The sequence below is a fragment of the Rhinolophus hipposideros genome (genome assembly GCF_964194185.1).
Source record: "Rhinolophus hipposideros genome assembly, chromosome: 11".
Taxonomy (NCBI): Eukaryota; Metazoa; Chordata; class Mammalia; order Chiroptera; family Rhinolophidae; genus Rhinolophus; species Rhinolophus hipposideros.
The window spans coordinates 71,089,748-71,105,211 of NC_138057.1; the positions used below are offsets into that span (position 1 = coordinate 71,089,748).

General features: G+C 45.9%; 1 protein-coding gene across 2 annotated transcripts in view; it reads right to left on the minus strand.

The window, feature by feature from the left end:
* The window catches only part of CDK5RAP2 (CDK5 regulatory subunit associated protein 2), a 170,626-nt gene extending 160,448 nt beyond the window's left edge, over nt 1-10,178 (minus strand). For both annotated transcript variants that reach the window (XM_081065527.1, XM_081065526.1), the window contains exons 1-2: nt 9,940-10,178; nt 607-674 (exon numbers count right to left, since the gene is read on the minus strand). In XM_081065527.1, the coding sequence (XP_080921653.1) occupies nt 607-674; nt 9,940-9,995 (124 nt within the window). In that variant the 5' untranslated portion in view covers nt 9,996-10,178. The remainder of the gene's footprint in view (nt 1-606; nt 675-9,939) is intronic.
* Between the last annotated feature and the right edge of the window lie 5,286 nt (nt 10,179-15,464).

The window sequence follows — 15,464 nt, forward strand, 5'->3', positions numbered from 1 at the left end:
AAAACAAAAATTATGAAGCACGCTTAGCAGAATCCACACTGCAAAGCAGAAATTTTCTTCATAATCCAGCTTAACCACAATAGACTGCTTATTTACTCAGCGCCGTCTCCTGTGGGCTAACCAGCTATTTGTCTCCAAAGGGCAAGCCTGTGTAGGAATGCTGGGCCCCAGAGCACACATGGAATCCAGCGCCTGCCAGGAAGACCTTGGCACACAGACGTTCAGACAGCAGCTCTCCTGGGCCTCCCGCCACTCAGCAATGGGGAGCAGAGATCCTCCGTGCCTGACTTAGCCATCAATTCAACGTCCAGGCTCCATGCAGGCATTCAGTTCAGCAAACACTGACTGGATCCCCAAGCTTGGTAGCAAGAAAGAAAACTCGGGAAATATGGCCTAACCGACATCAAGTCCTCTAGTCCGGTGTTTATGAAAGGAGGTAAGTAACCAACCGACAGGCATATAACATACTGAGCACTACTGTGAGCACCCAGCCAGGCCCCAGGGACATCAGAGCCTGGTTCGAGGCTCAAGGCCTCCAGGCCTTTGTGGTCTGGTTTCTACTTCCCTTTTTCTTCCTCAAGAGAATGCCCGGCTGTGTGTACTTACCACCGTTTCCCAAACCAGCACCAGGGCTGACGCCATGCAGGTCATCGGGTAACTTGGGAACAAGGCCACTAGGAGAGAACATGTGCATAAGAGATGAGTTAGTGTTTGAACAACGGAGACCGTTAAGAGTGTCTAGACTGCACACGACAACCATCAGGCCAAGCAGGGACCAACAGCTGAGCTACCTGGGAGGCATGCAGTGCAGAGGACAAGAACTCAGGCTCTGGGGCTCAGTGCTAGCTCTAACCCCTAATAGCCAAGTGACTTTCAGCACCGGCGGTCATTCACTCATTCATTCATTCACTCACACAAGTGCTCTGTGTGCCTCGTGCAGAGGCACAGTGCCGAATTTAAGCTACTTAAGTTTCTGAATTTCACACTCTGAATCTGTTACATGGGGGTACTACTCTAGCTGCAAAGATTAAATGAGTTAATTACATAAACACTTAATAAGCGACATCTATTGTTTTTGTCATTACTATTATTAATATGCCTATCACAACCAAAACGTATGCGTTCCAGAATCAGGCAGCAATCCAGATGCTTTAAGAATGTCGAAATGCAAAATTCACTGATCCAAAAGGTTTTACCAGGAGAATTATAAAAATGGGTTCAGTGGCAATCTGGTGACACTGACAGAAAACGAAGCCACAAAAGGAGGTGTGGCTGAACCCAGAAGACACTTCCCTGGATTCTGCTCTAAGCTCTGCTGCATACCTCTCTGCTTCCTGCATCTGTGAAAGAAGAAGCGCGGCTACTTCACAGAGTAACTGACAATTAAACAAGACACACAGTGCCCAGCGAGGTTACCTGGCGTACTGTGGGTACCCCATAAATGGGAGCAAAATGTCACTGTCACCTTGACACTCATAGCGCTTTATAATTTGTACGTTACCATCATGAGCGCTACCCAATTCCCTGAGGGTCCACACATTTCTCAAAGGAAGGCACTAAGACCCAGATCATTTCAGGGGCCTCGCCAGTCACATGACAGTTGGGAGGAGGACCAAGTCCAGAATCCGAGCCCAGTGAAACTTCCCTGTCCCAAGCTGTAAACTAGGAGTTGGTGGAGGCTCGGCTTCACTTCTTGACAGTTTGCTCTTTCCTCTAAATCTAAATCCATTCTGCCTGATCAATTCTGCCTGATCACCAAAGTTTAAAGTTGGAATGCACCTCCAAGATGAGGGCCAAGCAAAAAACTGAATATCATTAAATTCCAACATCAAGAAAATGAATACATAAAATGTGTCTGCTATAAAGATAACTGAATAAAACTTTAAGTAGACTATGTTCTCAATTTAGAGAAAAACATATATACTAAAGTAACCTCAAATGCTTCTTGGAAATTAGGTGGGCTACGAACACATGAGAAAAATGAAATATTAAAAATCATCATTTGTAGGAAAATGAGATATTTTCCTTTCTAATTTTGTATAATTCTCAATTTCCTCCAATAAGCATTACTAGAAAGGACAAACTCCATTTTTTTCTTCCTTTTTTTAAAAATATCTTTTATTTATTTAAATGTGTTTTTCCGGGACCCATCGGCTCCAAGTCAAGTAGTTGTTTCAATCTAGTTGTGGAGGGCGCAGCTCACAGTGGCCCATGTGGGGATCGAACCGGCAACCCTGGTGTTACAACCATCGCGCTCTAACCGAGTTAACCGGCTGCCCCACGAACTCCATTTTCTAAACTGAATTTTAAAAATTAAAATCAAGTTCAACCACCACCTTTTGCAGATGGTGGTCCAGAGGCCGAGGGCACACACCAGGTTGTTGGTTGAGCGTAGACTACAGTCGAGCCTCTGCATTCCCAATCTGGGGGTTCTCCCCAACACAGCCACTGAATTCTTCCCACTGGCTGAAATGGCCCATCATTCAAGCCAAGATCAATCACGGTTAAAAACCACCTGGTAGGCAAAGCCAAAGAATTTGGTCTTAGACAGTTTCTGAGAGGCAAACACTACAGTTTGAAAAATGACACCTGACATTCCAACTCTCAGAAGAAACCACTATGTAATTCAGAAATTCCTGTCTGGTTCCTCCCAAATTTCCACTTGGGCTTTACCTACCCACTTTTTAAATGCTATGACTCTTGTCATCCGCACAATCCAGTGGGTTCCAGCTACCCTTCCAGCTCTAAGTAGCTCCCTCTTCCCGTTCTGATCACTCATTTTAAGCCTGAGAACGAAGGCTGGGGCTTCATGGAGCCCCACAAGAAATCAAAACTACGCAAGCAAAGGAAGAAAACTCAGATGTGGTTTTCACATGGTACAGATGGAGGAAAGTAAGGCCCAGAAAGGGGAAGGGACTTACTTGCTCAAAATCACAAAGCATTAGCAGCAAAGCTGAGAGCCAAATCCAGCATAATCCTAACAAACCTACCCTGGAGGGCGCCCACACTGAGTGGGCCCACATGTGGGACAGGACAGGCAGCCTCCCACTTACGCCTCCCCATAGCCCTTCTGTGGTAGGTGGTAGTTTTTAAATGCTGCCAATTGTTTAAATGAGGAAGCAGAGGCCCGGCACAGTTCGTAAGCTGGCCAACCCAAGCTGGCCTGATTTCCAGCCCCCGCTCTTCACCTCTTCACCACCCTGGCACCTCTAACACCTTCCACGAGGGGGCTGTGGCGAAGTCCAAATGAACAGAGGCAGCAGAGTGCCAGTGAGTGCTGGGCAGCGCAGAGCCACGCAGCTGCTGTCTATCAAATGGAAAACTATTTGCTGAGTAAAGGAATGGACACTCACCTGAGCTTTGCCCCCTCATGCTCCCGTCTTGCTCTGCGGCCACTCAAAAGGAACAGTCTCTTTCTGGGCCTGTATATGGCAGCAACAACTGTCCATTCACGCCACAGACCCAACAAGGAACAAGGCCTAAGCATTTCATTGCTGAAGGGCAGAGAGCCATGGGAGGGACTGGACATCACACTCAGAAAACAATTACACCAACAAGTACACTTTTGTTTGTCTTCAACAATTCATTTGTCATTCTGTTATTTATTCTTAGAGAATATTATAAATAGAAAAATACAGATAAGCCTGAAGTTCTCTGACTACTCCTCACTCCTGTCTTAATCTCCTCCTAAGAGGTAACCACTGTTATCAGCAAGACATGTATCCTTCCAGACCTTTATCTATGTACGAGGTGTGATCAAAAGATACGGTGAATGTTTAAATAAAAAAATGTTATTACAGTAAAAGACACATTGCCATTAATCCCCCTCAAAACACTCCTCCTCACTTTGAACACACTCATCCCATCGTTCTTGCTCCTTTCTGAAGCAGTTCTGGAAGTCCTCTTTCGTAAGTGTCTTTAGTTCATCCTCCATCATGACAACGCTCCCTGTCACACATCGCTTCTGGTATAGCAATTTCTGTCAAATAAAAACATGACAGTGTGTCCTCATCCTCTTTATTCACTGGATCTGGTACCGTGCGACTTCTGGTTCTTCCCCAAAGTCAAAATGATTCAGGACATCAAGGCAGCAACACAGAGCAACTAAAGACACTCATGAAAGAGGACTTCCAGAACCGCTTCAGAAAGTGGCATGAACGATGGGATAAGTGTGTTCAAAGCGAGGGGGAGTATTTTGAGGGGGATTACTGGCAATGTGTCTTTTACTGTAATAAATCTTTTTATTTAAACATTCACCATATTTTTTGATCACACCTCATATTTATATACATAGAGACATAGTTTTATTTTGTGGCTTAAAAATAAATACATGCAATCAAACTGTATATATTATTCTGCAGCATCTTTCCTTCACTTAATGTATCCTAAGGATGTTTTCATGACAGTACAAATATGTCTACCTCAATATTTCTACAGCATTATTTTTCAAACTTTATTATTGCCCATGACCCATAGAAGGAAATATATTACTCTAAATTCTTGAAATGTTTTCTATTCTGTTCTATTCCATTTTTTTAAATTCTGGATGCAACCTTCTAAATTAAATTTCATGAGCTGCCAATGGGTCTCAGTCTAAAAGACACTTTTGAAAGGATCTGTATTTACCAATTCCCTGATGTAATTCAATTTGTTCCCAAGTTCTTCCTTTTACAAACAATACTGTACAAATATCCTCATACAGGTCTCGTGCACATGCATGAGGATTTCTCAAGGATAGATAAGAAGTACAATTGCTGGATCAAAACATATTCACATTTTTTTATGGGCAAAGGATTTGTAAAATGTGCAAACAGCAATAAGCATATGAAAAAACACTCAACATCATTAGTCATTAGGGGAATGCAAATAATCAATACCACAATGAGATACCGCATGGTACCTCCAAGGATGGCTATAACCAAAATGACAGACAATAATAAGTGCTGGTGAGGCTATGGAGAAATAAGAACCCTCAGACACTGTTGATGAGCACATAAAATGATGCAGCTACTTTGGCAAAGAGCTGCACAGTTCCTCAAAATGTTAAATACAGTGTGACCCAGCAATTATGCATAAATACGTGACCCAGCAATTCCACTCCCAAGTATATATGCAAAGAGAAATGAAAACATACTTCTATACAAATAAGTGTTCATAGCAATATTATTCATAATAGCCAAAAAAGTAAAAATAACCCAAATGTCATCGGCCAATGAATGAACAAAATGTGGTACATGTACAAAATGGAATATTATTCAGCCATAAAAAGGAATGAAGTACTGACACATGGTACCACATAGATGAATTTCACAAAACATAACACATTGTAAGATCCCATATATATGAAATGTCCGGAATAGGTAATTCTACAGACAAAAAGTAGATTATGATTGCCTAGGATTGAGGTAGCGGGAAGTAGGAAAGGGGAGTGTTATGGACCAAATATTTGTGTCCCCCCAAAATGCATGTTGAAACCCTCCCCTCCCCATGTGATGGTATTAAGCGGTGGGGTTTGGGGAGGTAATTAGGGTTAGATGAGGTCATAAGGGTGGGGTCCTTGTGAGATCAGGGACCTTATAAGAGCTGAGAGAGAGCTTCTCTCTACTCGCCCACGAGGATACAATGAGGGTTCAGCAGTGCGCAACCCAGGTAAGGGGCTCACCAACCTGACCATGCCGGCACCCTGATTTTGGACTGCCAGCCTCTAAAATGGTGAGAAATAATTTCTGTTGTCTCTAAGTCACCCAGTCTGTGGTACCCAGCTGACTGAGACAGGGAGAGACTGCTAATGGGCATGTTTTTAGATGATGAAAATGTTCTAAAATTAGATTATACTGATGGTTGCACAACTTTGTAAATATACTGAAAAATCATTAAACAGTATATTTTAAATGGGTGAACTTCATGGCATATAAATTATAATTCAATAAAATTGTTAAAAAACAAAAACATAAAAACACCAGGCACACTTTTAATGTTAACAGATAATGCCAAATTGTGTTCCAGAAAGACTGTGTCAGTGGACTGAGTGCACTTTTTCAGTGATTACAAAACAGCATTTCACTACTAAATATGGAGGCCATGTTTACATGGCATTTATCTTTTCAGAGACTGAACAAAATCGATTCATTCAGCAAACATTTGTTGAGTCTCTACTATGTGCCAGACACGGTCCCAGGTCTAAAGATACTGTGGGTTCCGAGCCAGACAAGCTCCCTGCCCTCACTGAGCTTACACTGGTGACAAGGAGAGCTCTCCTCACACCTCACAGTCAAGGGGTAACCCCGATCCAAGGTCAGCCTTGGCTCAAGCTTTCAAGCCTTCACTAGAAATCTCATTCCACCATCGTCTTCCTCAACCTCCTTCTACAAAATTTCATAAAGGCACTCTTTGCCTGAGAAAGTACCCACTTTTAGGAAAATACAAATCTACACGAAAACACTTCTTTTTTGGTCTGCCCCATAGCAGACAGTAAAACTCTTAATGGCCATGTGATGGAGGAACCTAGATGAAGAATTGGGGCCTCGGTCTTACAAAGCTCATAGTTAGAGAGAGGCAGAATCCTGGGCATGAAAACCAAGGGGTGGATCCAAGGTGGTGAGCACAGAGGATTTCGTCCAGGAAACAGTAGAATCTGTTAACAAAATCAGCTAACATTCAATGCGCTCCCTAGTAGGAGCCAGGCACTTAATATACAGAATCTCGCTTCATCCAGACACCCAATAAAATAGATATTATCACTGAAGAGAAACTGAGGCTCAGAAGGGTTAAGTGAATTAGTCAAGCAATACAGCTAGTAACTGGTGGAAGCAGGATTCAAGCCCAGTCATCCTGAGTACAGAGCCAGGTTCTCTGACCACCACCAGGCAGGGCTTACAAAGGGCCTTAGCCTGGGCAAGGTTCCTGGGGCCGGAATCTGGGCCTAAATCTCACAGGGCTGGAGCTCTTTGGGGCACCCACAGGTGATCAGGTTTGGAGAGAGTGATGTACACTGTCCCAGATCAACAAAAGTCTGAGCACAAACTGGACTCCAGTTTAGTCTCTAAAACTGGGGCTTGCAAATTACCAAGCACAAGAGTACTCATATTAGCAGAAGACGAGGTGACTTCATTCTAGGGATTTTTCTCTTCCACTGTGACCACCTGGAGAATCTGGCTCTCAGAACATTTCTGCCGTTCTTTAAGGGCCAATTCAAGTCCCAACAGCTCCGTGGAATCCTCCAGAATCCTCTCAGAATAGGTTCAGAGAACTAACTGGAAAGCCGGACAGGATACTGAGAGCCAGGCTTTGGAGTCAGTAGGCCTGGATTTACATCCTGGCTCGATCATGTACTTTTTGTGGAGCCCAGACTATCCACTTCTCTGAGACTCAGGGCCCTCACCTGTGAAAAGGGGATAATACTGTCACCTGAAAAGATCGCTTTTTATTCAGTGTTAACAAATAGCTACTGAACCCCACTTATGAGCCAGATACCTGGTGAGGACCTAGGGCTACAAAGATGATTAAAATGCAGCCCCTGCTCATAAATAAATAGGTCAGAGTCTAATCCGGGAGACAAACAAGTTAACTGCACACCTGCACTGTCCAATACAGGCGTCATCGGCCACGTGTGCCCACTGAGCACCCAACATGTGGGTAACCCAAGCTGGGAAGTGCTGCAAGTGTAAAATACATACCAGACTCCAAAGAGTCAGTAAGACAGCAAAGAACTAGCTCATTAATAACAGTTTGCTGTTTACAAGTTAGAATGATCATACATGGACATACTGAGTTAAATAAAATATATTATTAAAGTTATTTCACCTGTTTCTTTTTACTTTTTTAATGTGGCTACTAGAAAATTTTCAGTTACCTATGTTGCTCAATTATATTTCTATTGGACAGTGCTAGTCAGTAAAATCCAGTGAGGTGAACAAGGGCTGCAATAGGGCCAGTGACGGATGAGGTGGCTAGAAGAGTACAAAGGACCCACGTGGGGATGGGGGACTGTCAGTGAAGGTTTCCTCGCAGTGACATCTAAATTGAGACCTGAAAAACAGTAGGCATTAATATGGCAAAGGGGTAGAGGGAGGGCAATCCAAGCAGCAGGAACAGCGAGTGCACAGGCCGAGAAGTAAGAAAGGACAGGCATTCATGACAAAGAGTCTAGCAGCCAGGTGAGCCCGGGGAGGAGACAGGATAGGGAGAGGGAGGACCAAGGAAGCTGTGAAGTTGATGGGCCAGACTAGGAACGACCCTGGAAGCTGCATTAAAGAACTCCATCCTGAGTTTGGAAAGGAGCCGGGGAGGGTCTGAGCAGGTGAGTAAGAGATTAGTTGCCAGGAATGTATGCAGCCCCTCGGTCCTGTGAAGTCAGGGAGAGGAAGGAAGGGAGACTATCTGATGACCTGCTGAGTTGCTGGATCAGACACTGGGCTAAAACCCTTTTAGACTCACCCACTTTACAGATGATGAAAACTGAGGCTCGCAGAGAAAAAGTGACTTGTCCAACGTCACAGGATTGATAAGTGGCAGAACTGAGATTGAAACCCACCAGTTAGGTCTGGCCAACTAGCACTGAGATGAGAAAAGCTGTCTGAGAGAATAATGGACTTTATCTTAACGGCCATGAGAAGCATTAAACATAAACTGCAGACTGTGACGATCAGCTTTACATTTTAGAAAGAGCTTTCAAGCTGTGGTATGAAGGATTATTAGGGGCATGAGGAAAACATGACAATCCAGGTGAGAGGTCGTCCCCCAAGATATCTGGGTAGTCTAGTAAGATGAAGAGAAAGGGACATGAATTGCCACGGGATCCAATTAGGCAGGAGCTGCAAAGGGCCTTCTCGCCCTTATACACAGTAGGTTCTCAATAAACAAAGTAACCATTTGTCCAGGTTTGCCCATGGCTGGACCTGTTTATGCCTGCACCAGGCATATGTATTAATTGTGCCTATTTCACTCTTAAAAGAGTCTGGGTTTACACAACAAATAACATGGTCACCCTTTCAATTAGGGTCTGTTGACTAAAAGCAGCGGCCTGTCCCTGGCAGATTTGGATAAACACTGCGGATTCTCGGTCAGGCTCTCCTCTGCATCCTTCTACCCGCTGTCCAACCAGGAGCCCTGGGGCAGTGCCCGGCTCTGTCAGGCCTTCCTACCTGCAGGAGACCGGCCACCAGCAATGTGGACTCCAACTGCCTCGTTGCACAGGTCCTCTGGGAGGCCACGCTCTCTGGACCATTATTCCCCATCCCGTATTACTACTGACGATGACGGCGGCAACACAGTCAGTGTTTTGGCACTGATTAGGTGCCAGACACTACACTGGCCAAGCCAACTACTGGACAGAGGCAGACACCTTCTCCTTTAACCCTCACCCCGACTCCGTTGGGTGCATTTTACTAGGAGCCCCGTGTTACAGACGAGGAAGCAGGTTAAGCCCCTCCACCACCAAGGTCACACGGCTAGTTCCTTTAAAGGGCTGGACTTGAAGCCAATTCTGTTCACCTCCAGCCAAGGTTCTTAACCTCTGCCTGTCTTGGTGGCCGCTCGGTGACCCCGTCGCAAAGTCTGCACGGACCAGCTGCACTCCCCACGATGACAGCAAGCCCCCAGGTCCTGCCCCCAACCAGCCTCCACTCAGGGTCCCCTCTAGGAGGTCGCCCTCCTCCCGCTCTTTCGGGGAATCCCTCCTGTCCCTCTCATCCTGTCCCTCGCGCGTCCCGAAACACGGGAGGCGGGGCTGGTGCAGGTCGCACGCCCAGCCCCCTACTCAGCCTCGGCGGGAGGGTCCCTAAGGAGGCGCCCCGCGCCCCGAGAAACCCACCTTACACACTGCCCCGTCTGCAAACCTTCAAACACCCTCAGAGCAAACCCCAAGTCTCCGCGGGAGCGAACCCTCAACAGCTGGAACCCCGACCCGGTTAGCGCGAACCCCCCAAGTCCGGGCCGCACCTGCCGCCGCTGAGCGTCCCGGGGAGGGTGACGTCCTCTTCCAACACCGAGTCCATCACGGACACGGAGGAGGTGGCAGCACTGCTGTTGGTGGCAGCGGCACCGCCGGTTCCCCACGCGGTCGCGACCCGCCGGGCTCCCCAGGTCCCCGCCCCCTCCAATCCGGCTCTTGTTCGGACTCCGGCGGCGCCGCTGGAATTCAAACCGCAGCCGCCGCCATCTTTCCCGGCGCTTCTTCCTACGGAAACGAGGCGGGGTCACCGAGGCGCTTCCGCTGAAGCCGGCCGGCGGCGGCCCGAAGCCGGGCAGCGACGCGCGGGCAGGCGCCATCTTAACAAAGGGCAGAGCGTCCGCATTTGGGCCAGCGAGGCTAACGAAAAGCGGGCACAGCTGCCATTTTTTGTGAGGGTGTCCAGGCCGAGGCAGGGCAGGCGCCATCTTTGTTGAGGGCGAAAGCCGGCCTTGGTCCGTTAATTTAAGCGGGAGTTAGGAAGGCAGCCCCTGACGGGTGCTCAGAATTCGTAAAACCTGCGGTGTGTTTTTCTAGGATAATGACCCCGAACCCAAAGGTTTCCGCCTTGACTTGAAACTCAGATAATCGGGTGCTGCTTCGCTTTAGAAAAATCCAACTTGTGGAATCCCAACTCAAGTAGTGACTTGTACACTTAGCTGGAAACAAATGAGCTCCTTCCTATGAGCCTAGTGGTCAGCGGCACTTACTATCCAGTCTGTCGCCTAATGATTCGTTATTACCTTTACGGCTCAAACGCACCTGAGGCCAGCGAACTGAGGCACACAGAAAGGAAATGACTCGCCCAAAGTCATGCACAGTAACTTTGTCACCTCCAGCCAGGTCTGTGGCTCCTGCCGGCTGCCTCAGGGATCTCTGCATAACCCTGGCTACCTTCCTTAACGCAGAGCCATCACCGAACACCTGGATAACTGGGGCGGAACTTGGCCAGTGAACGCAACCTTCGTCTCCCCATCTCAAGGTTGCTGCCAGGAAAGCCCAGGATGAAAATGTCTTGAAAAGATGGGCAAGTGGGTAGATGGTGACTTTCCCTACAGTCATGTATAAGACCGCCCTCACCCTCAGCTTCCTTTCTTCAATTTAAGTGTTACTTTCCGAAAGAGGCCTTCTCTAATTCTCAACTGTAAATCAAGCCCTTTCTTATAACCTTAGCAATGGTGTTGTTCCTTCGTGGCACTTACCACAGTTTGCAAGTATAACAACTTCTGCGTTTTGGGGTTTTTTAATGTCTTCCTCTTGCACTAAACTGGAAGCTCCATAAGGGCAGAGACTGTATTCCGAATGGTTTACTGTTATATCTCCCACAACAACTATCACACCCACCAGGTGTTTAAATATGTATGTTGAAGGAATGAGTCAATCAATCTGGAAAATGGGGCTAAAACCTACTCTGCAAGGTTTTCGTCATGATGTAAGAATGACCTGAAATACCTTTAGTAACTCAGTCAGTGGTAATCCCATGTATCGCATTGTCTCTCTCTCTCCCTCTCTCTCTCTCTCTCTCTCTCTCTCTCTCTCTCTCTCTCTCTCTCTCCTTCCTTCCTTTCCTCCCTCCCTCAGCCCCACCAACCACCACCTTAGTAGTGAAACCTACAAAGCTCATGGTGATGGTGTACATCTGTCCCTCTTGCTTCCCCAGATCTTCAACCACACCTAGAATCAGCAATAAAGTAACAGTCTGAGAGAGTGTGCAGAAACCAGCAGCATGCCGCATGCCCTGCCCCAGGGAAAGGGCAATCCTTGAACCCCTGAAACCAACAGTTCTTCCCAATACTACATATGTCCAACAGCAAGGAAGCTGGGGTGACAGGATTCCCACCCTGGTTTGGCCACCAACTCTCTGTGATCTTTGGCGGACCATCCCTCTTCTCTGGGCCTCAGTTTCCACATCTGTCAAATAACAGGGTTGGGCTGGATGGATGTGTCAGGACCTCCCAGCTCTGGAAGTGATTTCTACTAATGCACAAGCAACTCTGTTCTGGTGACGGAGGCTAAGTTACTAATCATCACTTCCCAGATGGGCGAACTAACTGTCCATCCAGCAGGTGAAAGGTCTTGAGAAAGAAAACAAGGAAGAGGACTTTACATCTTCTGAGCGTCTCTTATGTGCCGCTTGTGCCAGGCATATGTGGGGACAAAGCCCCAAAAAACAGTTTCCAGGCTCTCGGCCTCACAATAGAAAGGTGCTGGCTCGGGTAGTAAATGGCCATCAACTGTGATCAGATGGCCAGCAGCTGTGGCTAGTTGGCCGTCAGCTGTAACCTGTAAGCCATTGGCCACTAATATAACGGCTGTGGCTACGCTAGCGGAAAAAATGGGGGCTAGCAAGAAGATGGCTGGCAAGTGCGGACTGCTATTAGGCAAATTATGTAGATCCTGTTTCCTATGTCTCCAGCCCAGCCGCCAGCGAGAATATATTGGTTTGACTTTCCTATCTATGGCTCCGTGGGTGTTCCTTTTTGGCCTTACCGTGTCCTGCGTTCTTTTGTTGGGAGCGGGAGCTGAGACCCCGCCGGACGCCCTGCACGACAGCATATCACATGTACCACCTCATTTTACCATCACCACAGCCCTCTGGAGTAGGCGCTATTATCCCCATCTCACTTACAGGTGAGAAGACTGAGGCTGAAAGAGGTAAAAAGAACTTTCTCAAGGTCTCACTGCTGGTAAGTGGCAGAGCTGGGATTTGAGCTCAGGTCCTCTCATCACCAACACCCTAATTGTTTCAGACAGCCTGTCTTCCCTATTCGTTTCTTTTTCTCCACTTTAGAATTTATAATTAAGAAGTGATGTCTACATCCATACAACAGAATTTCAGAGATGTGTTCGCCAGACTCTACTCCTTGGGCAACTGCTTCAAGGTGGCCACAAGGTGAATCTTAGTGTGGGCAGTAATGAATGCAGGACTGGAAGTCTAGGCACCTGGATTCTCACTCTAGAAACTCCTGCAACTTATTCTGTGACCTGGGGTCCCTTCTGCTTACTCTTCCTTGGTTTTCCCACGTGTCAAATGGGGCAGACAATGCTGAGCTCACATAGTTGCATTATCTAATTAGATACTTTGGAAACTATAAAGAAATAGAGTTCTCCTTATTTAATCCATTGCCACATTCGGCAAATGACCATGTTCCTGGATGGTGTGCTAAACCCTTTAGTGAACCTGGAAACTGAAAATAGAATCAATCATACAAAGGATAGGCTATTTGGGAAGTTGTTTTTCCTGTTTTCATGGTCAGGGACGAAGCCCTTTGCCCCATCTCTGTCTCACCATGGCCTTTCTTTCTGCCAAGCCTGGAGGTGACGTCATTCCCACCAGCTGTCTGGGCTATCTGGCGCCATCTCCTTGACAACAGCCACCCAGCCACAAAGCTGGCATTATTATTTCCTTGAGCAAGGTCATATTGAATGGCTGGGAGGAAGTAACTTGCAGACAGATGTTTCTCATTAGGGTAGAACCTTCCTGAAGTTTTATCAGCTCAAGCATCTCATCAAGATACATGAGCTGCCATTACTAACAGCAAGAATACCTTTTCATAGGGTCAACACATATACATCGCTGCTGTGCACTATTTCATTTTATCCTCGTGATGCTCTGAGATAGATTGGAATTATTGTCCTGTTCTACAGATGAGGAAACTAAGGCTCAAAGAGAGGAGAGGTTTGCCAAAGGCCACTCTTCCGCTTTCTTTCTTTTTTTAGCTTTTCATTTAGAAATAATTTCAGACTTAGAAAAAAAGGTGCAAAAATAGTGCAAAGAATCCCCTGTGGAGCCTTCACCCAGCTTCCCAAAATAGTAACATCTTACATAACCATAGCACAATTGTCAAAAATAAGAAATTACATTACTGCAATATGATTTACTACAGACCTTATTTAAATTTAATCAGTGTTCCCATTAGTGTCCTCTTTCTGGCTCAGCATCCCATCCAGGAACCCACGTTGCACTTAGTTGTCATGTCTCCTGACTCTCCTCCAATCTGTGGCAGTTCCTTTCTTTCCTTCATGACGTTGATAACTTTATGGAAGTTCTTGCCAGTTATTTGATAGCATGTTTCTTAATTTGGGTTCATGTGGTGTTTCCTCATGATTAGATTGGGATTATGCACTTTTGGCAAGAAAAACACACACGTGACACTGTGCCTTTCTCAGGGTATCAGAAGCCAGGTGGTGTTAAGATGTCTCACGCATTGGTGATGTTAACTCCAATCTCTTGGCTAAGATGGTATCTGCCAAGATTCTGTGCAGTAAGATTACTATTTTCTTTTAATTAATAAGAATCTTGGGGGTGATATTTGAGACAATATAAATGTATTGTTTTTCATCAAACTTTCACCCACTGATTTTTATCATCTATTGATAATTCTTACCCAAAACAATGACTAAAGTGGTATTTGCCACTTGGTGATTTCCTACTTTCATCATGCCTTCTATAGTTATTAGTTAGAATTCTAATGTAAGGAAGAGCTTTCTCATCTCCCCCATTTATTCGGTTGTTTATTTAAATCAGTATGGACTTGTAGACACTTCCTTTATCTTATGGGTTATAATCCATTACTATCATTATTTCTTTTGTTACACATTTGTCCTACATTTGCCCAAGTCGCCCTTCAAATACATTGGTGTGCCAAGATTCAAACCCAGGTCAGTCTTGTCCCCAAGTCAGCAGCTTTCCTAGCACACGACCCTGCCCCTGGCTCTTAAGAACTCCCTCAGCCAGCCTCTCCATCAGCGTCCTTGACCAGTGCCCAGTCAGTACCCACTGTCGTCTCCAGAGCATGCTGGGTACTAAGCCAGTGATGCTTTGTAAGCCCCACATCTAGCCCCACGCTGTGCACATCATAGGTATTCAATAGTCAGACTCACTAGTCCTGACTTTTCTCAATATGGGAATAGAAATGAGAAATGCCCCCTTATAAGGTGACAGCATGTAGATTCTTGGGCTAGAGAGGGTAACACTCATCAACATGATACTACCTTAGACCTACCAGTTCAACATTCTGGGTTTGCTTTCTTATTTGTAAGCTCAGTGCATTACACCACAACATTGAACTCCCCACCCCCACACGCACTGACAGCCCATGAATAACTGATATTAGTTGCCCTGTACTGAGCTTTTTCTTTATGCCAGGCACTGTGTTCAAAGTTTACATTCAATCGTCACAAATAACCATATGAAATGGACTGATTATGCTTCAGTTTCATAGTTGACAAACTGAGGCTCCAAGAGGATAGGGATTTGCTTGACCACACAGCTGCTAAGCGGTGAAGCTGGGAATTGAGCCCAGATTTCATTCTAAAGCCCGTGTTCTTAGTTGCTATGCCATGGTGGCTTTCACAGAGTTACCGGTATCCTGCCTTCAGAAGCTGGTTAATGTGCACATAAGTAATTATAAATCAAAGTAAAACATCTTAAAACACTTTGTTTTTATAAGACAAATAACAGTAAGATTCAAGGGGCACAAAGAGAAGAGATCGAGTCATTCTGATTGAGGGG